Source organism: Oxyura jamaicensis, chromosome 2 (assembly GCF_011077185.1).
Source record: "Oxyura jamaicensis isolate SHBP4307 breed ruddy duck chromosome 2, BPBGC_Ojam_1.0, whole genome shotgun sequence".
NCBI lineage: Eukaryota > Metazoa > Chordata > Aves > Anseriformes > Anatidae > Oxyura > Oxyura jamaicensis.
Window position 1 is genome coordinate 118420045 of NC_048894.1, and position 27976 is coordinate 118448020.

At 38.6% G+C, this 27976-nt stretch overlaps 1 protein-coding gene across 1 annotated transcript in view; it reads left to right on the forward strand.

Moving 5' to 3' along the window:
- The window catches only part of XKR4 (XK related 4), a 224548-nt gene that overhangs the window by 135694 nt on the left and 60878 nt on the right, over positions 1-27976 (forward strand). Inside the window, exon 2 of the mRNA XM_035317386.1 lies at positions 3861-4060. Within this exon, the coding sequence (XP_035173277.1) occupies positions 3861-4060 (200 nt within the window). The remainder of the gene's footprint in view (positions 1-3860; positions 4061-27976) is intronic.

Below are 27976 nucleotides of genomic sequence, written 5' to 3' on the forward strand. Positions count from 1 at the left end.
GAAGGAAGGAAGGGAGGGAGGGAGGGAGGGAGGGAGGAAGGGAGGGAAGGAGGAAGGACGGAAGGACGGAAAGAAAGAAAGAAAGAAAGAAAGAAAGAAAGAAAGAAAGAAAGAAAGAAAGAAAGAAAGAAAGAAAGAAAGAAAGAAAGAAAGAAAGAAAGAAAGAAAGAAAGAATTAAAAATCTGGAATTAATTTTTCATAGTATATTTTATACTCTTCTAACTTTTTCCAATTATAGGAAATGCTGTTACTTCTAAGCTTTTCTCCACAAATATAAGAGCTATAAAACTGTGGAATTTGAGAAGGGTGGCAGAGGTGGTTTTTTTTTTGTTTGTTTGCTTTTTGACTTTTCTCATTATTAGAAACATTAATAGACTGTCTTGATTTATTAGATGAAGTACTTACTTTCCTAGATGGCAGAAGTGGTTACTTTCCTAGGTGGCAGTATTGTTACCGTACTTCCCATTCCTCGTTTCTTCCCTTCCCTCTCTGATGCTCAAACTCTCTCTTCTTCACTCTGTCATTTCTTCATCGCAATTAAATGCTCTTTGGGAAAATTGATAGGCAGCCTTTGTATATTTGTACAGCACCTGCACAAGGCTGTAGCTGAGGTCTCTAGATGTAATCACAACTGAAACAATAACACACCTGCAACTCCGTGTACATTGGCAACAATTTGCTCCACAATGAACCTACGATAGTTTCCAATGCAGAACTGTCATTAATTCTTCCTATTTCTTTCTTCAATGGCTGTATGTAAGAGCCACAACCTGGCCTCAGAAATAAATAAATAAATAAATAAATAATATATGTATATATATATGAGTTCCACCAGAATGATACCAGAGGACCAGAATAAGAAAAACTCTTCAGGGCAGGAACTACCTCTGAGTGTGTCTGAATAGCATTTACTGACAACAGGACTTCTGTGAGTGTCTAAGATGCAATTACATAATGCATATATATAAAATGGAATGTGTCATTACTGCAGTGTTAAGCTATATTTGGAAACCACAACCAGAAAAGTACTCCTTTTTTTTTTTTTTTTTTTTTTTTCTTTTTAATTTCAGTGTGGGTAAAAAGAGTCTGATACATGAAGCATTTTATTATACCTTCTTTTTATTTTAATAACTGCTAATTTGCACACCTAACATCAATTGCTGGTACAATTAATTGTGGATGCAAATGAGAATGTTTAGCTGTCTAATCACCGGATTGTGCCTATAAATCAGTGGCAGTAATTATGTGTGTAAATGCTCATTTCAGCCTACAATTAATTTGGCCAAAATTGATAGGACAGAAAAAAAAAGAAAGGAAAAAAACAAAACAAAACAATACAAAACAAAACAAAAAAAAACGCAGGCTGAAATTTGGTCCCCCATGTGTAAAAAGAGAAAGTATCTTCTTCCTCTGCCTCTTGTGTCTAAATTGCAGAGCGCTAAGTAGACAAAGAGCAATGACTCCCCAGTCCCCAATAACTCACTGCCAATGTTTCACAATAAAGTGCAATGGGAGAGGAAATATTTCCATAAGGGTTCATTAATCACAAAGTATTTGCCATGCACAACCACTCTGCAAAGCAGGTAAAGAACCCTCGGGGATGTTGCCTGGCATGTCATTTTCATAAAAGGAAAAGTATTTTTTGCACAAATGCTGTAAAACTGAAGTTGCAGATGGCTCCATTGGCAGGGCTGGAGCCTCCTGGCACAACACTCAGCAGCCAAAGCTACTTTAGATATTTATAGCAAGGGTTAGTGATAGCTCAAAAGAAGGATGCTGAAGATTCTGTCTGCCCCACTATGTGCTCTATTCCCAGGTGCACCTCTTGAAAGGACACATGCGACAGGCCAAAACCAAACAAACACAAAACACAAACTGCAGAATGATATGCAAGTCTTACTTGTCCCTGTTGTGGGGCAGGACACCAGGGAGGGGTCTAGGAACAATTAAACTCATTGCAACTGAGAACCTGGGGGTCCAACAGACTGCACTAGCAGAACGATATGGAAAAAGATAGTTTTCCACCTTCATGGCTTCTTTCAGAACTGGACATCAGGCCATTTCACTCTACCTGACCTTGAGGACACCAGAGAGCCCCTGTTATCCCAGTATACTTTAAACCACCTGGACCTGCTCAGTTTATTTGCATGAGAGGTAGGGTTGATGTCTTGCTTACAGTTCCTCTGTGGTCTTGGTCTCTGAGTCATTCCTTGCTCCTTCACTCCCCGATGTAACTTTGATAAAATTCAGAGCCACATGATATACTTTTAATTTCAGTGTGCATTTAACGCGTTTTCATTATACACTGCTATAATTTTCATTGTCAATAGAAATGCTGCAGGCTCAGATGTGGGTTCTTAGTTCTTTCCCTGTGCTACTCCCTGTTTGTGTTTGATGCACAGTCCTGAGTGAAGCTGTTGCTCCGCTGTGATATGTGTGTTGGGTGTTGGTACAAGGACAGTTGTCTTTGCTGGGACAATTGAATCTTGGGCTGTTCTGACAGACAGTCTGAGCTATTGTCAGGCAATGGGTGTTTCTGTTGTTGTTAGGTGGCTGTTCAGGATATAAAACCTTGCATGTGACACTCTGCCAAGAGCTGACCCATGCGATCCATTTGCCTAAGTACTGCAAGTGATTTTATCTCCCCTTGACAATGTGCAACATTGAAGGTTCCCTTTTCTAAGGCTGTTACTTGGACCCACTGTGTGCTAAAGACCTCATGGCTTCTAGACATCCAGAAGAGAGCTCCTGGTCTGCCTGATGCCCAGCCTAGCTCTATCAGGAACTGACCATCATTTATTTATTTTTTCTATGTATGAAATGACAACTTGTGGGATTTCGATTCCAGAATATTTTTAAAGCTTTGTTCTATTTTGTTTTACTTTTTGGTCTAATTTGGGATGAAAATCTTACCCAAGAATTACCACAGAATAGAAATTTCTTAGCAGAAATTTCCTGCTTCCTTCAGGATCTTGGTGGGATGGTTGCAATGAACAATAATGTATCTGAAAGAGAAGGAGAGCCCAGAGAAAACTCAGCCAGACCTACCGACAGACAGACATAGCATTCAGAAACAATTCAGCTGACACGTGCTTTCTGCCCATTACTTCTCCCATCCACTGGTTAAAACTATCAACAGCAGCTGCCTGTAGGGCTCCTGGCTCCTGCTGCTGTTCCCTGCTGCCTTGGCATGTGAGTGCTCTTAGTAAGTCATTTACAATCACCAAGGGGACTCACAGCCACATCTCCACTTCTCCTAAAATAGAACCTCACTGCCAGATCTTCTCTCCTTCTAAAACAGGCAACCTATGAGAAAAAGCACTATACATTTGGCAGTATCTGAAACATAGTAATAAACTCACTAGAGCTGTGGAGAAGCAGAACTATGATCTAAGCAACAGCAGGGGCCCAAGGTGGCAGTGCAGGTGGTCTTCCAAGGTGAAACAGAGACACATGGAAATGGGCTCCATTTTTGTAGTCTGCAGTCCTTGCAGTAGAGGCCATTGCAGAATCAGCTTTTTTTCCTTCCACTATTTGAAAAAAATCTCTGAGGGAGGCCATATAATCAACATATTCCCTTCACATTTCAGTTCAGAAAACTGACTTTGAAAGGAATACTATTTAACAAATAAAAATAATACATAGCTTTTTAAACAGATTTATGAAGGCAATGGTAGTCTGTGGAAGTCTGTGGTTTAGTTTACTCTTATCAACTATTATAAATAGCAGGATGATATTCCTTTTAAATAAACATTCATTACATGGCAGTACATTGGGAAAATGTGGGTTATTTTCAAGCACAAGTGTTACCAGTAAAACATAATTCTGCATTTCTATAACCTCTCTTTTTTATTTCTAGGTATTTCCACACTATATATTTGGGTATCCGGAGTCGACGGAGTGGAGAGAATGACAGATGGCGGTTTTATTGGAAAATGGTGTATGAGTATGCAGATGTGAGTATGCTGCATTTGCTAGCCACGTTTCTGGAAAGTGCACCACAGCTGGTCCTGCAGCTCTGTATTGTTGTGCAGACTCGTACACTTCAGGCTCTCCAAGGTAGGGGTTCATTTAATCTATTTGTTTTTTATCATTTTAGGAAGATGTAATTCCTATACATACATATTTATCCTTTCAAACTGCTGTGTGCCTTGAATAAGAGCAGATCTTGCCTGCTAGCTGCTATTAAGCTATTAAGCTGTTAACTATGACTCTGTCAAGAAAGCCTGTGCTGTTGGAGTTTTTTAGCATTTCTTATTGGCCCTGGATTGTGGGTAGGATTTACAATGTTTTGCTTTCTGCACATCCTTGTAATAGAAGAGCTCTTCTGATTATCCACCGGGCCAATGTGAAAATTGCATCAATCAAACTACTGCTCCTCTCCCTATGCTTCTTTCTGTGAATGTTCAAAACCCTCCGAACTCCAGTAATGATGTTCATAGGGTATTATGCAAAACAGAAAACAGCACAGCAGAAAGCAGCTATTCTGTGAAGAAAATGCCAGAATCTGTGGAATACATGTCCATCAATTCTCGGCCATGTTTATCTGAAATAATACAAGTCAGCTGCTGAGCATTACAAGAACACTCATTCCTTCAAGCTCTGGGTTTTCTCCTAAGGCTGATGCTTTCAGCAAGCATGATTACTTCTTTAAAATAGTAAATGCATGCACATGTCCTTCCGGGGGATTGTCAGTCACTGGAACAGGTGAAAAAATACCTCATCCTCCACTTCTTTTTTGATGCTACTTTTGATATCTGGCAGCTTTCCTTTCATGTTGGACCATTGTTTTGTCTTATGGCTGCATGTGGGCAGAAATTATCAGCAAATGAATGAGGTGAATGAGAACTCAGCATCCAGGTGTCACAAACGTCATGAGGCAGTGAATAGGGAAAGGGAGGAAGGGAGAATGGGGGAAGGACAGAGAGAGGAAGGAAATACAACACTTTTGCCTTTTTTTTTTTTTTTTTTTTTTTAAGAAAAATCATGTGCTTGCCACCGTACAAGATTGAATTGTGACAGCACCTTGCTCCAGGAAGCTCTCAGTTTCATCAGCTTATTATGAGTAAACATGCAGTGAGACTGTTTAGGTGTAAAGGAACTGGGAATAAAGGGGATAACAGTGTGAATACCTTGATTCTGGGCAGTTTACTGTGGATGGATCAGAGGTTTTTCATTTACTCAGCTTTGAACTGATGTCTAATACAGGCTCTCCTGGTTCCTGTGGTGGTTTGTTTTGTTTTGTTTTGTTTCTTAGTTTTGTTTCTTTAGATCTGAAACTCTGTCACCTTAAGGGGAAAAGAAAGCCAAAGTTTCTATTTTAATTAGTTGCCTAAGAACTTCCTACAGCTATTTCTCAAAATGCTGCGGCCCCACACCAACAAGTCCAAACCCTTATTGTTCCAGAGATGGTATTACCACTTCAAGAAGCTTTGGCCCTCCAGAAAAAAAAATGCTCCAGAGAAAGACTCAGGAGATTAACATAGCCTGAATACTGTATGGTCAGCTGTAATTGAGCTATCTTCATAAACTATTAATACAGAAGGCCTCTTGCACTCATTTTTGTGCAATAACAGATCTGTCTATGAGAAATGTGGCTGGTGAGTAGGCACTAAGCCTGTGATGTACTCTGTAAATTGTTGTTAATTAGAGAAAACCTGAAATGTTTCAATTTAGAAGGCAAAAATGGTTCCTGAAGCCTGCAATCAACTCTGTAAAATCTGTGTATCAGAAAGCAGAAAGGGATAAAACTATAATTACGCATTTCAGCTGAGAAGGTTGACAATATTTACTGATTCTGTCTTCCCCCATTTTCTTCCAGCATCCCAAGAGAAAAGGCACCATATATAAAAATTAGGAAAAATAAACAAGGTTGTAGCATTTTCTTAAACAGTGGTACCATTATATTCTCCTGATGAAACTTAATATGTTAACATACATTGCCAGCTGTGAAAATCTTTTTTCTATTCTCTGTACTTCTTTAAAGAAATGCTAAAGATAACACATTGTATTATAGGTTGGCAGCTTTGCTGTGAGGTTGCATAAGGAGAACATAATTTCTCTCAGTGGTATCATGCTTCAACTGGGTGTTTAAAAAGGCTATCCATACTGTACATGCTTCAGCTAGCTGTCTGCTCACTGAGCCTGTTACAGATATTTCTAACAAGGATCAATGAACAGAGGTTTTGATTGATTTTCTTTGTTTAGAGAAAGCTGCTTGTTTTTTGTTATCGTTCCTTTAGCTCTCTCTCCCACAGGATAGCATTATCATGACAATTGGGAAGTGCTGACATTGCCAGTCCACCTCCTTAAAAGTGTGCTTGCATTACAAACCACAAATTTGGCATGGGGAGCAAGTGATACTGGAAACGTTTTGGTCTCTAAGCAGGGTATTTCTAATATAAAGCCATTAATGCCCACAAGAAAAACTGTTAAATATTTTATTTATGAAACTTCATTTATTCCATGCTAAATGCACCAATATAGACTCATTCCCAACAGGAGAATGCTGTCAGCATCTTTGTCGATCCCCTGTTTTGTAATGGGTGTTGGCTAGGTGCATTTTCCTGCTTCTTTCAATCCTTAAGCCCTGCTAATAAAGGTAAAAATACATACTGACATGTGCAGAATCACAGAATCACAATCATCTAGGTTGGAAGAGTCCAACCTTTGACCTAACACTAACAAGTCCTCCACTAAACCATATCCCTAAGCTCTACATCTAAATGTCTTTTAAAGACCTCCAGGGATGGTGACTCAACCAATTCCCTGGGCAGCCTGTTCCTATGCCTAACAACCCTTTCAGTAAAGTTCTTCCTAATATCCAACCTAAACCTCCCCTGGCACAACTTTGGCCCATTCCCCCTCATCCTGTCACTAGGCATGTGGGAGAATAGACCAACCCCCACCTCGCTAGTCCTTATGAAGATCAAGAAAAATGTAATGCAATGTGTGCAAATCCTCCCTCTCAGTCTTCCATGCAGTGCAGGGAGGGCCATTTCAAAAGCCCAGAGGATGCACCACAAGGATCCTTTAGCACTTGCTTGGGCTCCCTAAGTATGAATTAAGAAAATGCATTGTTAACTTCTAGCAAGGACTGTGTATCACTGTACCTTGACTGCTGCAGCAAAACATTGCTTAGGGAGGAAGCCATAGACAGTCAATACTGAGAGCCTTCATACTTAGGCATTGGTACCCAAAGAAATCTGAATATTTATAAAATAGTATCAAAATATCATGCTTATTAACTTCAAATTTTATTCTTTAAGATTTCATCAGAACTTGAAAAATTAGAGGCAATGATCTTTCTTATTCTGCCTGCAGCAAGCAGCCATTTCCCTCCCAGAGTGGAAGGAGTCAAACAGGTTATGGGGGAAGCTGATGATTTCTGAGCACTAATTGCTTAAGAAGATAAACAAGTTCATTATGATGCTGTACTGAACTGGAGCTCTGCTAATCTTCTCTCACTCATTTTACCTATTACCTCCACCTTCTCCATCCTGGTCCTTTGTGTCTGAGGTAATATCTACTGTCTAGAAGACAGAAGCGCCTAAAAAATAAGTAATTCCTCAGTCTTTTCCTCGTGGGAGCCTGTTTCCCTTCTTTTCTCTTCATGTGCTCTGAGCACAGCACTCCCACAGCAGTTTCTCTGCTGAGCCAGCAGCACCTCCAAACTGCATTGCCTTTTTTGTAATTACTCTATAGAAAAGTAATCTAAGAAGCTTCATGGTGGGAGTCACTAGCTTCAACAGCCTTATTCTAGGTGGGAACTGTATGAGGAATGAGGCAACTCTGTACGTGTGGGGGACAATAGCAGAAAGTCCAGAGAAACAACTGATGCTCATCCTACATCCATCTGTTTACATAAGGACATATATGTGGATAGAAGTGTCTAAGCTGTCTGCAGATGAGCTAGTTCAGCTACTAGAAACAGTCTAACAGCAATATCCCAAATGCCAGGGTGAGCGAAACAAACTCAGGGCAAGCCTATACCAACCATCTGAAACTCCTTGTGTGCTTGAGCACTTCTCTCCATATTTTCAATTGCACTCCCAGGGCTGGGCAACCAGGCACTTCATATAGGACCTTTGGTTCTTCAGGCCACAGAGAGATGAAATAACAAAGTTAAATGTGTTTGGATTATAGGATTACCCCATAAATTCATTCATTGTGCCATCACTGGAGAGGGAGGGGGACACAAGATCAGCATGGGTCAGGGCTGTCCCTTTCCATGTCATATCATTTTGGAACCAATCCCTCAGACTGGCAAACATCCCTGGGCCTTTTCTTTTTATTTCTTTGGGTTTTCCCATGGTGACATTTGATTTTAGAGACTCCCTGTGTTAACATTTGTGAAAACAAGCAAGCAAAACAGCCTGCAGTTCTGACTGGAACTCCTTTATATTAGCATAGACTTACTGCTATCTTATTCAAGGGCATGGTGTTGTAGCTGCTCCTAGGTGAGCAGACAGACAAGATTCCTCCCTGGATTTACCACACATTTCATTATGTATGTTGTATTAATTAAGACATTGTTTAAATTATAGATTAGTTTCTCATTCCTATTTACTGCATATTATGCTGGCTAGTCAGCACTTGACATTTTATTCTCCATCAGCCCCTGGGGAGTTTGCTCTGGCTTCTCCATACAGTACTATATATCAAAGTCTCTATCAAATTTTGATCAAAGTCTAATGAAAGTTTTTTATCATATAAGGCTACAGTTCTTTATACAGACTGACCGTAGTGCAGAAGGAAAATGAGAATTTTGGAACAGTTCTTAAATTCATCAATTTTGTTGAAGTTACCACACACACACTCACAGGGCCACTGGATTCTGCTGAAACCACATTTCCATGAAATCTCTCTGGCCAACCATCTTTCCATTTTCTACCAGCTCTGCCGGAAACTCCAACACAGTTTGTATGCTGCCACACAGATATCCACAGTGGCACCAAGGATCACTCTCTAGACTTCCTGCTCCAAACAGGTCACTGTTCCTGCCTGAGCTGAGCAAGAATTTCAGAGACTTGCTGGTAGTTTATGACATGGCTGATAGGTCCTAGCTTTATCTGATGGAAGGAAATTATGTGTTAGCTAGTTCATTATAAAATCCTCTGGCAAAACTCATCCTCACACATCAGGAATTCAAATTCTTTTCACATCAGTGCAATAAACTGAAAGTCATTTAAGTTTGTATAAATATATATATATATTATTACAATTCTTTTGTGAGGACAACGCTGTGCTTTACAAAGCTTTTTCTTGTTTTGTGACCTTCACAGCAATTTTGGATTGCTGTGTAAGATGCTGTGTACATTTGCAGTGCTCTTTAAATAAATAAATAAAATAAAAATAAAAATAAAAATAATTCGGATGGAAAATCTTACACAATTCAAAGTATATTTGTATGGAAATAAGGTGCAGCTCTTTATTCTGGGCAAGCTGCCACTGCTTTTCTCTGTGCTGTCAAGGTTCTGCATCACTGCAAGCCAGCACCCAGCCCTTCCAGAGAGAAAGAAAAGCAGAACAAGCAATAGTCACAGAATCTGCCTGCAAATTGGCAAAACAGATTTTCAGTGACAAAGATGAACAAATATGGTACACTATGGAGTAAATGTGTCATCTATAAATGACTTAAACTGATCTATATGTCCCCCTTGCCAATCTTAAAGTGCTGTCTTGCACTCATTAGGGCAGAGCCATCATATTAGCACATCTGTGTTTCTGATAGGACGAGAGAGGACTTCCTGAAGGCAATCAGGTCATGTAATCCATTTCATAACCTGATTAGAATCTTAAAACTAGTTATATCCTCTGTCCTCAATATACCAGTTGGAAGTTTAATTCTCTGATTGATAGAGACCTGCTGCTGCTGTCCTGCCTTTTTAATTTCATCAGTGGTCTGTCCCTATTTATTCTTAACCTATCCCTATTTTTACACTTGTTCCCCATGGGAATGATGATTCTGTGATCATATAGTCCATTTCTGTCCTTTGTTCCTGACTTCAAACAACTTTTGAACTATGTACTATTTCAAATATAAAAATACAGCAGAAATCTCAAAGATAATTTTCTTTAAATGTTGTGAAAAATAAATAAATAAAAACAAACTGTCCTGGTTTCAGTTAGGATAGAGTTAATTTTCCTCCTAGTAGCTGGTAGGGTGCTATGTTTTGGATTAGGATGAGAAGAGTGCTGATAACATGCTGATGTTTTAATTGTTACAGAGCAGTGCTTACTCCAAGGCAAGGACTTTTCATCTTCACAGAATCACAGAATAGTCTAGGTTGGAAGAGACCTCCAAGATCACTGAGTCCAACCTCTGACCTAACACTAACAAGTCCTCCACTAAACCATATCCCTAAGCCCTAAGCTCTACATCTAAGCTTCTCCCTCTGTCCTGCCAACGGGCAGACTAGGGGTGCAGAAAGAGCTGGGAGGGGACACACCCAGACCCAGGACAGCTGACCCAAACTGGCCAAAGGGGTATTCCATACCACCTGATGTCATGCTAAACAATGCATAGGGGTGGCTAGCCAGGGTGGGGGGCCGGCTGCTCAGGCATTGGTCAGTGGGTGGTGAGCAATTGCATTGTGCATCACTTGTTTCATACACACTATTATTATTATTATTTTTTTTTTCCTATCTTAATAAACTGTCTTTATCTCAACTCACAGGCTTCACTTTCCCGTTTCTCTCCCCCATCCCAGAGAGGGAGTTGGGAGGGTGAGCGAACAGCTGTGTGGTATTTAGCTGCCGGCTGGGTTAAACCACAACACAAACCAACAGGCTACTCAGAGGAGAAGAAAAAAAACAAATTATACCCTCCACAAAGGGAAAAAGCAGACAGATTTCAGCCATTATCCATTTTGTTTGGCACCAGCCACTAGCCAGCCCAAGCATGTATCCTTCCAGATGAGCCATTGCATTGCTCTACCCTATCCAGTGGGACTATTGTGATAGACAAGCAGAATTAGGGAATAGGAGACACTGTGCAAGGAAAGTCGTTAGTTCTGCTGTTCATTCTCTCATCTCATGAGAGGTTCTGCATTCTCTGGATTATCTTCATAGAGTTTGCAGTTCATCAGTTCCAGTTTGAATTCATCATTGGGGAATATGGGTGACCAAGACCATAGATTATCTTAGATTGCATTTTGCCAGTACTTTCATATTTCTACTGGCAATATCTCACTAGGTATGACCTAGAATTGTAATTCCCCATTGACTCAGACATTGCACTGGTTAATGCTAGTTATTTCATGATCCTTTAAAACACACAGGCTCTTCTGGTGTCATGTCACTGTGATGAGGCTTCAATTACATTAAAAATTTTTATTAACAACTAAATGAACTGAATGCGTGTAATACAATTTCATCTCTCTTTTATTTTCCTTTTTGTTTTTGTTTGTTTGTTTGTTTGTTTTGTTTTGTTTCCAAACTTCAAGGTACTTGTGAATTTTCCACGTATCACTTTCCTTTTCTGCATTGATAATGTCTCCCAAAACCTTATATTGCTATATTGCTTTTTAAAACCAAGGTCAGTAAGAGAAATATTCAGAGAAGATTGGCTCCAAGTGTAATCAGTAAAGAGAAAATTAATAGTAATCCTACTCCAGTCCAAGAGTTTTTCAATGGCATTTCTAATTCCTTATACTTGCCTTATCTATCTTCTACTAATCCCAGTCTTCTCACACTTCACCAGTATTTTCCCACCAGCATGGTAATAGCTATTCTACCAAAGTTTTGATAGATTAGACCTCCCACTTTTTGTTTCTTGAGACAGAAGTTACAAAAGAAAGCTATTAAGTTGGTCTCCACTCTGTGGCTTTCTTATGATCTACTCCTTTTGGGGGGAAAATATATGTTTACCTTCATATTCAATTAGTTTTTGCTTTAAAATCTGCTCTAAAGCTACAATATTTTGTTTTGAAGCTCTCATTGTAGGTCTGTTTTAGCCCATTACTTGTGTAATGTATCATATTTCCAGTCACATGATACCAGTTTTAAGTGGATGGACTAATTTAAGATGCTTCTCACCAGAAGCAAGACTTTATATGCCAGCTTTTTCAGGATCCCAGAACAGAGATTTTCTAGTTCCACTGAGTGACAACATGAAGCTTGGAGTTCTGCTTCTATCTGCAGTAACACAGACTTATTTTATGTTCTCTTTTCCCATTAGCTGGTTTTATCCATTGATTCAAGTGCCCTTATTGAAAACTGACCTTCAAGGTACTGTTTTATTGTTGATCATCCTTTTTCCATTTCTATCTTGGCATCGTTTTTGAGGTGGGTTTGCATATAGCTACGACTTTTACAGAAGCTTTTCCTTTTTCAGAGTTTAAAAGATCCAAAAATTCCTCTGTGTTTTGACTTAAAGAAAATCCAAGCCTCCTCCACAAAGAAGTCCCTGAACAATTAATTTGTGTGGCCTTCACTCATTTCCCTAAATTTCTTATAGATAGACTGACTACATATCTATTTTTGTTTATCTCTTCAGTTTGTTTAAATTGAACAAACATTCACGTGATCATTGTTTTTAGTTTTTTTTTTTTTTACAATTAGACATCCTACAAGCTCAATACTTTCTATAAATAAGTTTAGAAAGAAGCATCTCTGCTTTCTGTCAGAAAATCTGTCAGTTGTCACAAACTCCACAATATCTGGGCTGTCTTCAGTAGCATTTGGTCTCCAGCATGTATCTGAGAATCAGTCTCCCATAATGAGACAATTCTCTACAGAATTTCTCCCTGTAATAGCAAGTTGATCATCTCTATCCATATCCAAATTTAACTCTGGAATTCTACAGCAGACTCTAACAACTACCCAGTATCTTTCCCACAAAAGTAATTTTGCTTGCAAACAGGATCTGTTATATTGGCAATCCCTTTCTGAAACTTCAGTTTGCCCTTCCTTTCCCACACACCACTTTTACCATTATTTCCATCTTTCCTGAATACCAACTTCCCTCTATTATCTACATCCAGGGAGTGATTATGAGTCCATGACTGTTTCTGTAATCGTGTAGTACACTTTTTAACCCTATAGTACTTCATGTCCTACAACCATGGCTTTATTTCCTGTTTGATACCCAGATTCATCACAACAGTACCGCTCTTATTCCTTAAATCAACTGATTCCATGCATTAGACACTATCCTTTCACTAATCACCTTTAGCCTCACCCACCAGACCACAGCTCTCAATAATCACTTTTTTTCACACTTTTTATTCCTGTATATCTTGATGTTACTGACATCCATATGCCAACTGGTGTATTCTTGTTTCCAGATATCCTATTCCTTCTGCATTCAGTCTGCAGCTATAACATATCAGTAAAACTTCATATAAAGGAGGAAACGTATGCAGTATGGTATTATCACAGCACATCTACAACAAACGCAGCATCCAGGACTTCAGCCTCTGAAAATCAACTAGAGAAGATATTAGTGAATATTTTTTTCTTTCCATTCAAGTGCAGTAAAAATATTTCTCTAGCATCATCAGGAACAAAAGTGGATCTGCCTCCAACATTTTTTTCCAAATTGTATTTTCTAGTTCATTTCTTTCTTACTGAGTTTATGCCTCTATCTTTATCCCATGGATTCTGTCTACTTCCTATTAAACCATCATAAAAAGTCCACAGAATCACATAACACCATATCAGCATATCAGTATGAGTTTTTGATATTATGGAGAAAATAATATTTGTGGAGCTTTGCCACTTATTAATCATTTTTATCACTCATAGGAAAAAATAAGAACATACCATTATTCTGATGGAATAGCAGTAAGGCTTCATAACATGCCAGCTTGAAATCTGCATGTGTCATTTTAACAGAAAAAGGTAATTAAAAACAGTATTAGGAAGACTTAATATAAGTGCTACTCTGTAATTTAGTGCTACTATTTTTGTCCCCTTTTTTTTCTGGCCACATTAGTGAAGTTTTCAGATACAGATGTCTCCAGTTTAGCTTCACAATCCTATTAAAAGACTGCAAACAACCAGCTGATTACCAAAGATGTTAGGTGGGTGCCTCCTTCGCTTTTTTTTTTATTGTCATATTTTTTAACTGTGAGCCCAAATTTATGCAAATAATTTGTAATAACTTTAAAGTATTATGCCAGTCTGAAAGAAAAGAAAGTCCCAAAATGGCATGATCACAGTGGTGTTTACCTGGACCTTTGTGGATCTTTGTGAGGCTCTGCTCAGCCTGCTGAGTTTCCCCTGAAGTGCAACCCTGTCCTCCAGCACATCCCATCAGCTGTTCCACTCTGGTGGGTCTAGGCTTAAAGATTGTTATGAACCCAGAGGTCCTATGAAGGGAAATTCTTGGGGGATAATTGGAAGGAATGGCAAAAAATAATATTTTTTTTTTTTTTAGAAAAAAAAAAAAAAAAACACTCTCATGTCATCTACAGGATTTTAATAGTGGATCCACACATCTGCTAAAATATACATAGTGGTAAAGACAGCCCAAGATGCAAAGTAGTGCACTGAGTTTCTGTAAGCGTGATATATTGCCTACACACTGAATTTTATCTGTTAGGGAATGTCACAAAGTTAGTGGTATATCCTTCTGCTCCCTTTATGTTGTGCTAAAAGCACATTTGCCAAGGAACAAATTCCTAGTTTCATACTTTGGGTTACTATATTTTCTATGACGGGTACTTTTGTTCACGCGTGGGAAAAAAAGTGAGGTACACTTGGCACAGAAAAAGCTTTTCTGTGTCTAATATAAGTGAGAACTTTCAGTCATGATTGTTTCTTACCCAAAGACTGTACAATGCTGCAAAGATAAAAATTAACTTGAATTTTTCGCCATGCAATAGCCTTTAAAGCTTCAGTCAAGGAGACAACAGGCATGTCTAACTTTACTCTGAATACATATATCCAACATCTTCTCAGCCATTTCCTTGCCAGTCCATGATATCCCTCTCCCTTATCCATCTTGTACGTTTGGCCTGCCTGCAATATTGCTCTTTTTCCTAAAATTTACGAGAAGAGTAATCCTTCCTGTTGAGAGTGATTTTAGCTAAAAGTTTCATGACAAAGTGGGAATGCATGCATTCAAAGGTGTCTTGTGCGATTTTAAAGTTTAAATGTATATGGGAATAAAAATAAATAATAAAAATGTATAGGGGTAATGAGGTGACCTATGGAGATGAGTATCCATAAATTATGTTATGGGTATTAGTATTTTTCTGTCGTGCATACACTAGATGAATAATGAATGGTGAATATAAATGAAAACCAGTTGTATTCCTGTTTTGTGCTCAGAGTTTCATAAGTATCAGTGAATAATATCCTATGCAAAAGTGAGACTCAAACAAAGGGTCCAGTATGGCACAGGAGGGTCACCCTGTGGGAGACTTCTCATAGGAGTCAGTGGAACTGCTTTCAGGAATAGAGACTACTCACTGGACTGGGGCTTACAAGACCACTGTTTTACAAAAAGTTATTAAATAGCTGTCTTTTGTGTTAGGCTTGACAATATACCCAATCTAATGGGGATACAAACCCCTTAAATATTTTGTATTAGTTTTTTGTTTCCCTAACTAAACTATAATGACAATGGATTTCAATTTTTATTTTTATTTTTTTTTTCCTCTGTGGGTGTTATTTTTCATAGTGTGTCAGTTAATAAAGTGGTAAACTGGATTCTGTTCTCTCCCTATAATGAATACAATTTAAAAACAAAACATTAATGGGTTTTGTGCTACTATGGGAGAAATAATTTCTGGATTTAATTCTGATTGAGGCATTTAGCATATCATTTGTGCATAGGTGGCCAGTGTGCTCTCATGAGTTAAATAGCCTGGGCAGGAGGAATCCTACGATATGAGGCTACTGAATCACTATTGATCCCATCCCATTACATTTAATAGACACTGCGTCTGCATGCTCTATACCACCCAGTGGACATTTCAAGGTGCAGAGGAATTCTTTCATTCTCACATAATTGAGTTCAAAGCGTGAACTGAATCCTCTCTCCATGTAGCTTTCCTAGCAATAGTTTTCCACTTCACCTTCCAGCAGGCATCACAGGGTCTTACAGGAGCTGCAGAGGTCTGCAAAGTCCCTCCTGGTATCCCCACAAAATAATGCTGGACCCTACAACTTTGCGGGCCTGTCAGAGAGTGGCCAAGGGAGTGATCAGGAACATCCTGCAGCTGCTGGACACCGGGGCCATGAGGTCTTTGGGACTCACATGTGACAGCAACCCCTCTGCTAGCTTCTGCATGGCTATGAGCAAGGCTGCTGTATGTCCCAGGTGGTGGGGACAGTCAGGTGACTCAGAACAGATTTCCTGATGTGCTGCAGTTTTCAGTCTGTGAAATTAAATAAGCTAGCCCCAGTCTGAGCTATCTTATGCCCTGTTAAAATCTGTGGTATCTCAGGGACTGCTTTGTGAACCATGCCGTTGTCCCCTTCCAGAGGACAAGCAAAGGGCTGAGCGTAGCCTTCCTGCAGCCATCTGCTGCCACCCCTGCACCAAAGCCTTCAGAAAGCTTATGCAACTTCAGGCTGTTCTCAGGTTTTAACAAGTGCCTTCAGTGCTCTCATATTCTCTTTCCTGCTCTGTGGTAAGATGTGTTGAGTGGTTAATTGTGACTGGAAAGGCATGCTGTAGATAGCAAAGAGCTGTTTGTGTGCCATCTAGTTAAATAAGATCCTTCTCCGGTCTCTCATGCCACAAAAAGGCATCCATGGATCATTTTAAACTTCTAGGTTAGTCACTCTTGGTAATGAACCTTAAACAAGACATCCTTAAGCCACAAAAAAATGAGCTCTAGTGATCTTGATTCTGAACCTAAGTAGCATGGAAGCATTTACTGTCTGGGTATTTGTAGCAGCTTGTCATCTCTATTGCTTACAGCACAGAACACAACTGCTTCCTTCAGTAACTGGGGTTTTTGTTGGTTTTGCTCAGAAAACAAAACAAAACAAAACAAAACAAAAACAACAACAAAAAACAAAACAAAACAAAACAAACAAACAAACAAACAAAAACAATGCAAGTCCAAGGCAACAGCAAACTGTAAACGGCTTCCCATACAATTTTTTCAGATCCACTGCAGTCCCAGCAGACCTTGTAAGTATGCCATGAGAGCCATACTTTCATCTAGAGGTTTTTAATCAGGCGTTTTCACCTCAAAGCACAATAGACACGAAAACAGTTTGCAGTATATAGTGACTTTTCCAAGTGATTAATATTTTATATCTTTTTCTTGGCATTTCCTTCAAAAAGTATCTTTTTACTTTCCATTCCTATGGAGTCAGTTTTTTTTTCTAAAGAGATGTTTCAGAAACACCAGAAAATGTCCGGAATGGTGGATTCATCAGGAAAGAAATGGGGTTACAATCATCCCCTCAAGAAAACGTCCAAGGTGTTCTCTATTGCTGTTGTGTTTCCTTCAGACTTTGAATAACACTTCCTTGACAATGGGGATAGAAGCAAAGCTGGGACAGCAAGTTTGAAGGAGTGCATTATGTAGGCTATGTGTGGATAACTTCTTCCCCACACCTGTTTCTGGGTGTTTCTGCTTTCAGCTACCCCAGTGCCATTCCTTGAGACTCACAGCAGCATAAACAAGGGCAGAATCAGGCCTGTGGCTTCGCAGCAGCACATCGTGTGGTAGCATGCTGCCTCTGGAACCAGATGGGCATTCTGAGCAGGGCATAATGGATTGCAACTGAATTGATATTTTAAGCTAACAAATGTTTAGATCAGAGATGCTCACAACACAGGCACTTACAATACAGGGTTGATTGCAGCATGACAGAAAGCAGCTAAACGCTGTAATGAGGAAGGTGGTGTCAGCATTTCACTGCTAAATTTCAATTTTCAATGACTTTGAGCAGCTGTACAAATGAGTTTTAGCTGAGGCTTGAGTAAGGACACAGGCAAAGACCCAGAGCATTCCAGAAAGAGATCCCAATTCACCTCTGTGTGAAAAACCTTAAATGTCAGAGGGTAGAAAAATACAATAGGGTCCTGTGATTGTTCCTGAAGCTGCGACATAAATGAGACGATGAGAATGGGTGGATCTTTGAAAAAGCTCTCCTGAAAAGATCACCTGAATGTGACATACAGAGCAATGAATGAGCTCTAGGAAAACACACCAGCCATACCTCAGCTAAATGAAAGTTGAAGAACTGGACTGCAAGTAATTGAACAGTGGCATAGTCACAAGTGTGTTTTGAGAAAGTGCTCTCTTTAAAGCACTAGCCTGTGGTTTATGACACAGATATTCCTGTGTCATAAAGTATCGTTGAGGCCAAGCAACCAGTAAGAATGACCAAGGACTGAATAATCTTACTAATACTAATGATATTCAGAATTGTAACAGTCAGATCTCAAAATCCAACGAAGGTATTTCCATTATTTACGTCTTTTAGAGTTCAAAGTTTCTAGTGGGGGAAAAATAAAAAAAAATAAAAAATATTCTTCATGGCAGGATATTCCTGAACTCTTTATTGTAGAATCTCTCAAACTTTTCAGTGAAGTATCTTTTATCAGTTAACACAAATGAAATAGGTGGCCTGCAGGTCCAATACATATGACTTGTGTTCATCCATTACTACAATATTCTGCTTTAAAGGCTTTTTTTTTTTTTTTTTTTTTTTTTCCCCTCCTACTTTAGGACTCATAAATAGGGAATAGACAGCAAGACCAAATCTTCCAGATCATACAATCAGAAGTATTTAAACTGGCTCCACAGAAAAAAATCAGGAAGATCAGACTTTTAAAAATATCCCCCATTTCAACAGTCTTGATATCTGTATACACTGTGAACTGATTTCGAGATTTGATGCTAACTAGAGAGTTCTTTATTCAGCCTTAAAGCAGAAGAGACAGATCACTGCATACAGAGAGGTTACAAGTAGAATTGCAAGATATTGTAGAAGATGGTTAGACAACTCTCTTAACATGAGTAATTTGTAGAACAGAGTCCTCAACTTGGAAACAATTTCAGTAAAGAGTTCCACACATTTTTTGACATATGAGCTATACCTGCCATGAAATAAAATAGCCCTGCTGGCAAGACTGCAGAAAGATGGTTCTCAGATACAAAATTCCTTGTCCCAGAAACTGTATAAAAAACTTTGCCAAATGTCTTCACTTCCAAGCCTGGAAGAGGAGAAGATAAAGATATGGGGAAAGCTGGAATATAATGAAGATAACACCAGATTTTAAGATCAAGTCTTTGGGATGCTATTCCTGTTTCTTCCAGTAACATACCGCTAACCCAACATTTTGACGAACACTTTTAAAACTGGGTATCTAAAGTGAGGAAAAGGGATCCATAGTTAATCAGGTAAAGAGGTAATCTGCTTTTCAAATGAATAAGCACTTAAAACTTTCAAAAAAAGTTTGCAGTTTTGTGTTTGCATATATTTTATACCTATAGATGAATTGTCTAAGTATCTGTTAACTCAAATTACAGCCTGCCCCATCAGGGAACTGAAATCATAAAATCTTTAAATAAATTAAATTATTTGTTAGTCTTTTTAAGATATCCTAAGAAATCATGATTATCTTGTGACTTTGTGTCTGATGATAATTCAGTAACAAGGTATTTTGCAACCTAGAATATTTCTTTGACTCTGTTAATAAATGCCTTAAAATCGTTACTGGATTTTGAATATATATATATTAAAAGATAGGGTTGTATGAAACACAGATTTTCTTTAAATTTTACTTTTCTATTGAAGTTTATTGTGCCCATCAGACTGTTAACTTGCATATAAGTAGGTCCACATTTTTGTTGCTTGATAAGATGGCCAAGAGGAACAAAATCTTTCCTTAGGGGTAGTATTAATTAACTAATATTTAGTGTTTGATTGCTTCCTCCGTAAGGACATAAAGACATACATACATACAGGTTTATTAGCACCTTGCCAGTGAATGCTAAAATGTTTATTAGTTTTTCACAGTGACTGTTTGATGCTGGCTCCAGTTAAACACTGCTGCCCAAAAATTCATTCTCTGGTTTATTAATCTACAGTGACAAACCCTATTTTCTCGTTCTCCCTGTCCTCCCTTCCACTCCCCCTCCCAAACTCACCTTTCCCTCCCTGCCGTTTGCAGAAGATGCTGGTTTTAAAGGCAATATCATCAATTTTGAAGCAAAGGGAGGTGACTTTTACAAACAGATATCCTGTTTGAAAAGCACCTGTCAAAACCAAACGCTTTAGCTGCTGAGTACTTTTGCATACAATCATTAAAATATATTGAGCCCTCCAAAGCCATTACAGAGACTGTCATGCTATAAATCACAGTGTTTCTTCATGAGCTGTCCTAACAGGTAAGGAAATGTTGGGTGTTAGACTAGAAGGGATCTGTCTGGGCCACCAGACCCAGTCTCCTGCAACAAAAGACAAAGAAGCAAATGAAACAATGCTTAGCTATAAAACACAAAACAGTAATCAACAAAAATAAGATATATGCCATCTATTTGTGTCCAAAGTGTGGGAAGAACAGGCAAACTGCCCAGAATGGGGCATGTATTTACGTGTGGAGGGACTCAGGACTGAGATCAGAGACTTCTTGATAAGGCACCAAGTCTATTGTCCTCCAGCCATGGCATGAGCATTTATGCTGCAGGTGGTCACCTGTTCCAGGATATGGATCCCTGAGGACTTCAGAGGAGTGAATGTCCCACAAATGAATGCATGGCTGAAGAGTTATTAAAATAACCAGCCTCATTTCAGTTTGGCTCGCACAGAGAGAAACAGTGGTGGAACACAAGCCCACGGGCAAGTCCTTGACAACCTGCTCCACAGTGCTTTTGCTGCTGTTCTGCTGTGCTACTCAGCTAGTACTCTGTGTGCTGCAGTCCCAGCAAGCCCCACATCCAGGGCGCACTGCAGTTCCTGTGGTGTCAGCACTACCATCCCAAAGTCTGAAGACAACAGCTCGTTTTCATTTAATTTGTTCTCCCAGCCAGGACTGTTACATTCTGAGTGAAATCCTGATCAAATTGCAGTCAGTGACAATAATTCCATTGACATTTTGGGGGGCAAGTAATCACCTTCTGTCTTCTGTCTTTATGTTTGGATCTTAGCAGATCACAGAAAGATGTCCAAAAAGTTATTCAGACTTGGCAGAAGTCTGTATCCATCTCTGCAGACTCTACATTTACTTTAAGCAATCGCAAAGAAAAAAAGTTTTGTTCATGATCAAAAATTGTTCTAGCCGGAGTGTTTCCATGTCGCAGTAAACTCCAGGGAATACAAATTAAAACTGACTGCAACAGTTGGCTCTATGTTTTGTTGTCAGGGAGCAGCATTCATTTTCTTCAGTGCCTGGTTTCTGTTGCTTTTCTGCTTAAGAGAAAAAGAACAAAAGGAGGTAAGGAAGCAAATCGAGAGAGCATGGCACAAAAGCTAAAATATGCTAAAATTATACCTTCTTGTTGCCACAAAGTTCTATAACCCAAGGATAGTGAAAAATGAGATCAAATATAGCAGAAATATGTTGTTCTGTGAGGGGAAGAAAGACCTGGGATAACTCACGTTGCAAGACCTGTATGTGTTTGCAGGCAGTTTCTCCTACCACATATGTCAGTGGCAAAACTGCTATGGGCCCTGATGAGCAGATCTTTGTCCTGCGGGAGACCAGCCTTGAGCTTGCTTAGGAGCAGGCTGCTACCCAGATGGGATGGGGCTGTTTGAGCAAACTTTGAGGCACTGGGACCCCAGCTCCAGCATCTGGCACAGAGTAGGTCCAAGGGAACTCTGCAGAGAGTTCACGTAAACAGTTTGGGTTCAGCTTCGGTTCCTGAAAAAAAAATAATAATAATAATAATAATAAAAAATGGTTTGCACTGCTCTTGGCTCATGTTCGGGTGCATTTTGGCTCAGTGCTTTTGACTTATGCTTCTCGGGCATCATCCACTGTCACACAGTTAATGGGAGTGATTATTTCAAATGGATGCTGGTAGAACATGCCAGTGCTTTCAAACATCATTGATCATGTGGCTCAGGTGCTTCTTCTGACTTGTATATTAAATGAGATTATGTTTGTTTTGGCTTGTTGTGTTTTCTGCCAGAATTCAAGCTATCTCCAATGAGGCTGTTTTAGCAACATTCTCCTTTTTGTTGTCTGCTTGGATGGGGTCTTAGTCTTATCCCATTGATTCCAGCCAGCATTTTATTCACACCTTCTTATAGACACTGCTCTGCATAACCAACTCTTTATAAGTTGGAGTTTTATTCAAGAACATGAATAGTTAGATCAGCAAAGGGGACAACTTTGTCTTAAACTAACTATCCCTCAGTCAGTTGTGGAAGAAAAAATTGCCTGAAATCAACATTACAACAAATGGAGAGGTGTCAGGAGCTTGTATGTGCTCCCTAGATTCTCATATGAAGGAAACATTGGAAGCTGCTCAAAAAAAAAAAAAAAAAAAAAAAAAAGAGAGAGAGAGAGAGAGAGAGAGAGAGAATTATTTATTTATTTATTTTAATTGGGAACATCAAATGTCAACAGTATCCTCTTTACACAATTCTGATACAATTTATGGCCCAATACTGTTATCCCTACCATCAACTGCCATGGGAGCTGCCTGAACAATGAGTCTTTATTATGTGTGGAGCATTTCATACCATCTGTGTCCCAGAACACTTTACAGAGACAGATAAAACAGTCTCAGTAAATAACAGCAGAGAATAAATAAATTTAAAAGGTTTAGGCAAAGGAAAGCAGAAATAATTCAAACTCTTAGTCAGACATGCAGCACATAGCACGGCAGTAAGTGATGCCATGTATTTCTTTTGAAAATACCAAGAAATTAGAACAGCTTTTTCCATTTACTCTCTAAAATACTAACGTGACTGCTCAAGAAAGCTAAAGAGAATTAGTGTCATAAACAAGCAGTCTGGAGTCGAAGAGAAGCAGCGACACAGTGTTAAGCCCTCAGTTCAGGAGATCACAAATCCTGGTGTAACAAGATACTTAAACTGGTCCATGCCATTAGAGTTGTTCAACTGTAGAAAACTGGGCATGTATATAAAAAACTTACTGAACTGTGAAGATAATACTAAGGAAACTGCATGTTAAGGCTAGAATTAATCTCACAGAACTTTAATTCTGTTTAAAAGTTAGATATCCCATTTAAGCTACTTCTGTAGCCAGTTAAGAAAGGCATCTGAAGGGGATCCTTCCTTTCTTGAGAGGTATCTAAGACAGGTAAGATGGTCTGCCCTTTAGACATGTTCACTTCTCTCCCCCAACTAGAATCAGAGCCCAGGTAATTAGTTTAATTTCAATGTCAGAGTTTAAGATGACTAAAACCCGGAGAAATAGTCACATATTCACTTGTTCTACGTCTTTCACTGCAAGGTAGCTGTCTGAAAAATCTGTGGCTTAGAGAGCTTTCCTGTGGCTGTGTGTTCATAGCAGGAGATTGTATTTATTTATCTGAGAAATCTTGAATCCTAAAATGCTAAAAGTTAGATAAGTATGAATATTGAAGTAGGATGTCACACTTCAAAAACTTGTGGTCAAACTCACAGCAGTTGCGCGTCAAGCCTGGAGCAATGAGAGACTGCAAATATTTGTGACTTAATACTTCCACAGGTCATGTACTGAGTTATAATATCTAGGTTGCCCTCAAAAATGACAGAGTGCTGCTGTCTGAAGCAGGAACAGCTTGTTCCACCTGCAACAAGATCAGCCTTGCAGCCTTGTACAGAAGGTGGTCTGATATGCTACCTTGGGAGTGCCCTTGTACAACTGGTTTGTCTAATTCATATTGGCAGACACAATCTGAATTCAGTGAATCATAAGATACACAAGATTTCATCAGCGAGACCGTTTGGATAGAACACAGGAACACTGTCATCCATGAACTGTTTCAAAGAGCTGTTAGGGAGGAGAAATGTTCAGTGGCCAGTTAAACCACTTGGTTGAAAGTGCCTCTATTACAAACACTGTATTGTTTTTGATCTGGAAGGAGCATGCATAAAGAAACAGATTTTCTAGGGATGGAATATGAAATATCTGGTCTATTCTTAGAGCCTGCTTTACGTGGTTCTCAGACAGACACGTGCAGATCCTGCACTATGTTTTGCAGTTCTTGCTTTAGTAATTATAAAAGCCTCTTGTATACTGTAGACGTTTCTTCACTGTTTCAGGGATCTTAATAAGGAGTGAATAGCAAAACACAAACATTATACTGTGTTAGCATAAACAAAGCCACAATTATATCAAAGGTCCTACAGGCATTGCTCATTTGTACTAACAATTCTTGGTTTGCAATCAAGCGGTACATGCCAAATTAATTATTTTAAACACTTTCCACCACTTGGCACTTGTCTTGGACTGCAAATGGGAAAGTGAGGAGAGGACCAAAGAGCAGGGAAGAGAAATTCCTTCACCATCAAATAAGCAAGGCATATGATAGAAGAGGATTTAGGAGACAAAAAGCCCTGAGGAGACTTTTGGAGGTCTCACTAGTTTGTTTAATGTGGAACCATCCAAAATTAAATGTCTGAGAAGCTGGAGGCTGAACAGCTTAAGGTACAGTGTGCACACAGAAACATTGCTGTATTAACTGCTCGAAGAAGCATAAATTATGCATTTCTGATGTGTCTCTATAGGCCCTGTAACCTTTTTTGCCCCTTAGGGTGCTCGTTATCTGCAGGAGCAATTAACAGATAGTATCTAGCAGCTAGTGTGATTTCTTACCTTTAGAGTGATTTCAAATCAAATAAAAAGGAGGCTAATAGGGCCAAGGAGACCTGAGCTGTGAAGTTGTTTCTGATGTATGTTGGATAGAAATAATCAGTAAATTGAAGGTACATGCTGCCAGGAAACCTAGATTATGTCTAACTAGTTTTGCTTGCTGAATCTTTTATGTTTCTGACAGATATTATTGTTACTGTGAGACAGTATGCAAGTAATACAAATAATGGAAAGAAAAAAAAAAAAAAACTTTCATTAAGTAATTCTGAAAGAACATGTATAAATTGTCTTACTTCAGCAACTTTAAGCAGATTATTCAAAAGATCTGGTTTTTGCACTACCAAATAAAAATTAAAGACAAGGAAAAAAATAACAACACACATTTAGAACTGGTCATCTTAGAAAAAGAAGTTCTGGTGACTAGAAATATGCTTAATTTCTAAAACTGAGTGGAAAATTTTCAACATTTAAGACACCTGAATAGCTTAGGAAAAAAAAAAAAAAAAAAAGTGCAAACTACAAAATTCTAAGATTAAATTTATACAAAACTAGTTATCCTATATAATCAAAAATCTAAATGAAATATTTCTTATTTCTTAGCTGAAAAAACAGATTATTGAATACAAATCAATATAAATTTTGATACCTCTTGAGCTCTCTAATACAAGGTTCTAATACTATAGCTGTTACCCCATCCTTTTTTTAGTGGTAACGTACATTAGTTTCAGTTCTTTCCTAGTGCTTGAAAATCGTACTGAATGCTACTGCCTTATGTGCACTGAAATACATTGTAAAAGACAACGTAATTTAAAAATAAATGTAAATAAATTGTTTTATTCTGAGTCAAAAAAAAAAACAAAAAAAAAACAACCAAACAAAAAACACCAAAACCACAATATTTAAAATATATGTCAAAATGTTAATTACTGTCATATCACTTTAGCCCATTGTTGTGGTTTAATCCAGAAGGCAGCACAGCCTTCACGCACTCTCCCCCCAAAGTGGGAGAAAACTCTATTACAGCCAAAACCAGGACACCCATTTGAGCCATTATTCTCCAATGCCACTTTTTTACTATCTTTACCATATAGTGAGTTTGAGAAACAGATTTTTGTAGTTTCCTACACCATGCAGAACTTTCTGATTTAATTTAGGATCCAGGCAAAGTCAGACATCTGGCTTCTGAAATCCTGAACAAAACTGAAGCTTTACATCTCAAGTTCTTGGTGCTGGGGATATTTTTCTCCTATGAACTTCAAAGTCTTGAACATTTGAAGAAAATATGTTTGCCAAAAGCCTTGATTTTATCATAGTTTTATGATGATTTGTTAATGAACTACATCAAATTCAAGACTTTATATTTTATTATGTTTAAAATAAAAAAATAATTCATGTGACTGGAAGTATCAACTCTTTGAAATAATTTAACTGCATTCGGGAATAGTATAAGAAACTGTCAGGGAAAAATCTTGGACTCATTCAGTTCACCATTAGTTTGTCATTGCTCACATTGCGGCCAGGATTTCACTTCCAGGAAAAGCAAAACCAGGTAAGAAAGGAGATATGTAGAAACATGCTTTTATTTTTCTCAAAATAATTTAAATAGCTATTGATCCTAAAAGTATGTTTAAATTATGATTAAAAGCATAGTTTCATCTTGCATATAGAAAAAACAGCAGCTTTTTTTGCTTCTTCCTTTTTTTTAATCCTTTTTTATTATTATTTTTATGAGTCAAATGATACAGAGCTTTCAGAAGCAGAAAAAAAAGGATGATATTCAGCTTCCAAGGAAGGGACATATTTTGATTGACACAGCAGAGGCAGCCTGGTTAGCATTTAGGACAACAAAGACAGTCATCTAACTCTGGTTGTTGCTGTCCTCCTCTACAAGAGATAAAGTAGACCAGGAAAGAGGGCAGTCATAAGGTCACAACTTTGATCCTGGAGGATTTCAATTATTCAGGTATTGATTAGGATGACAATTATACAAAAGCTGTAGAGAGGAACAGATTTGTAAAGGTTGCCCAGGATTGCTTTCCTTAATCATTTGTTGAGGTGACTGCATAATTAGAGCTTATTTTAAAATGTGCCTTAATACATGTGACTGCTGTGATAAATAAGGAGAGTTCAGGCAAGAGCGAGACCTTTCTAGAACTGGCTAAAAGTCTGCCTTGTGGTGAGGAAACACAACATCATTTCCCCATCACAAGAACTTAAACTACTTCCAGAAACTCCTGTTAGCTCACAAATGTTAGAGATGACCATTCTCCTTCCAAAGATATTGTCTCTCCCCTACATTAGCTCAGAATAGGTCTCTATGCTCACCAAATTCCCTAAAAAGATAGATCTGAATCAAGAACATACTACCAACACAAACACCCATGCATCTCCACGTGTGTGTGTATAAATACTTACTCATTCATCCACCTAATATTAGAAGGATTTTGGGGGGACTGATGCCTTGCATTCTGCATTTACATTATGTCCAGGACAATGTGTTTATGCAGTGCACAGAGATAAAGATTTTGATCTGGCTTTTTGCCACTGTATGAGCTTTCTGATTCCAAACTGGTGATCCTGTGAAAAGTACACCTGTGTAAAGTAATTCTGATTCTCATTGTAGCTCCATAATCAGATGGAACATCCTCAAAAATTGCCACAATGGCAGTTTAAATTTCCTGTGCAGTATAGATTTAAATACATTGTTCCATAGTCAGTGCCAAATAGGTCAGTAGAAGTGAAATCTTACTCAGTCGGAATATGATCCACCCCTACTATTGAACTGTTTACTCATCATACACTGACAGCATTTCTTAGTTACCACAACAAAGGTTTTTCCAGAAGTTTCATTAAGCTAAGGACTGCTTCTGGGACAAACACTCCAGACCACGTTTACAATTAAGCCCATATATTTTTCTAATGCTTCAACTCTGGCTTAATTTATAATTTATCAGAGGATTTAATGCATTTTTATTTCTTCATTTTCGAGAACTGGAACATGGAAACACCGGTATTGCCTGTAGCACCACTGTTTACCTAGCATCCTTGTGCCCCATTTTAGCCAGTGGTGATTCCTCTGCAATTAAAATGGGATTTCATCTATTTCCAGCCTCTTTCATGCCACTCCTCTGACACAATCTGTAATGAGCAGTTGGCTTAGGCATGTCCAGAATCCTGAAATTCCAGCCTCTCCATTAGCTCAGGGATGCTGCTCATCAGCCGCTGCATGTGCATATTCAGCCTGGGAGGGAAATCCCTGCAGAGGTTAGAGGTCTCTGTAG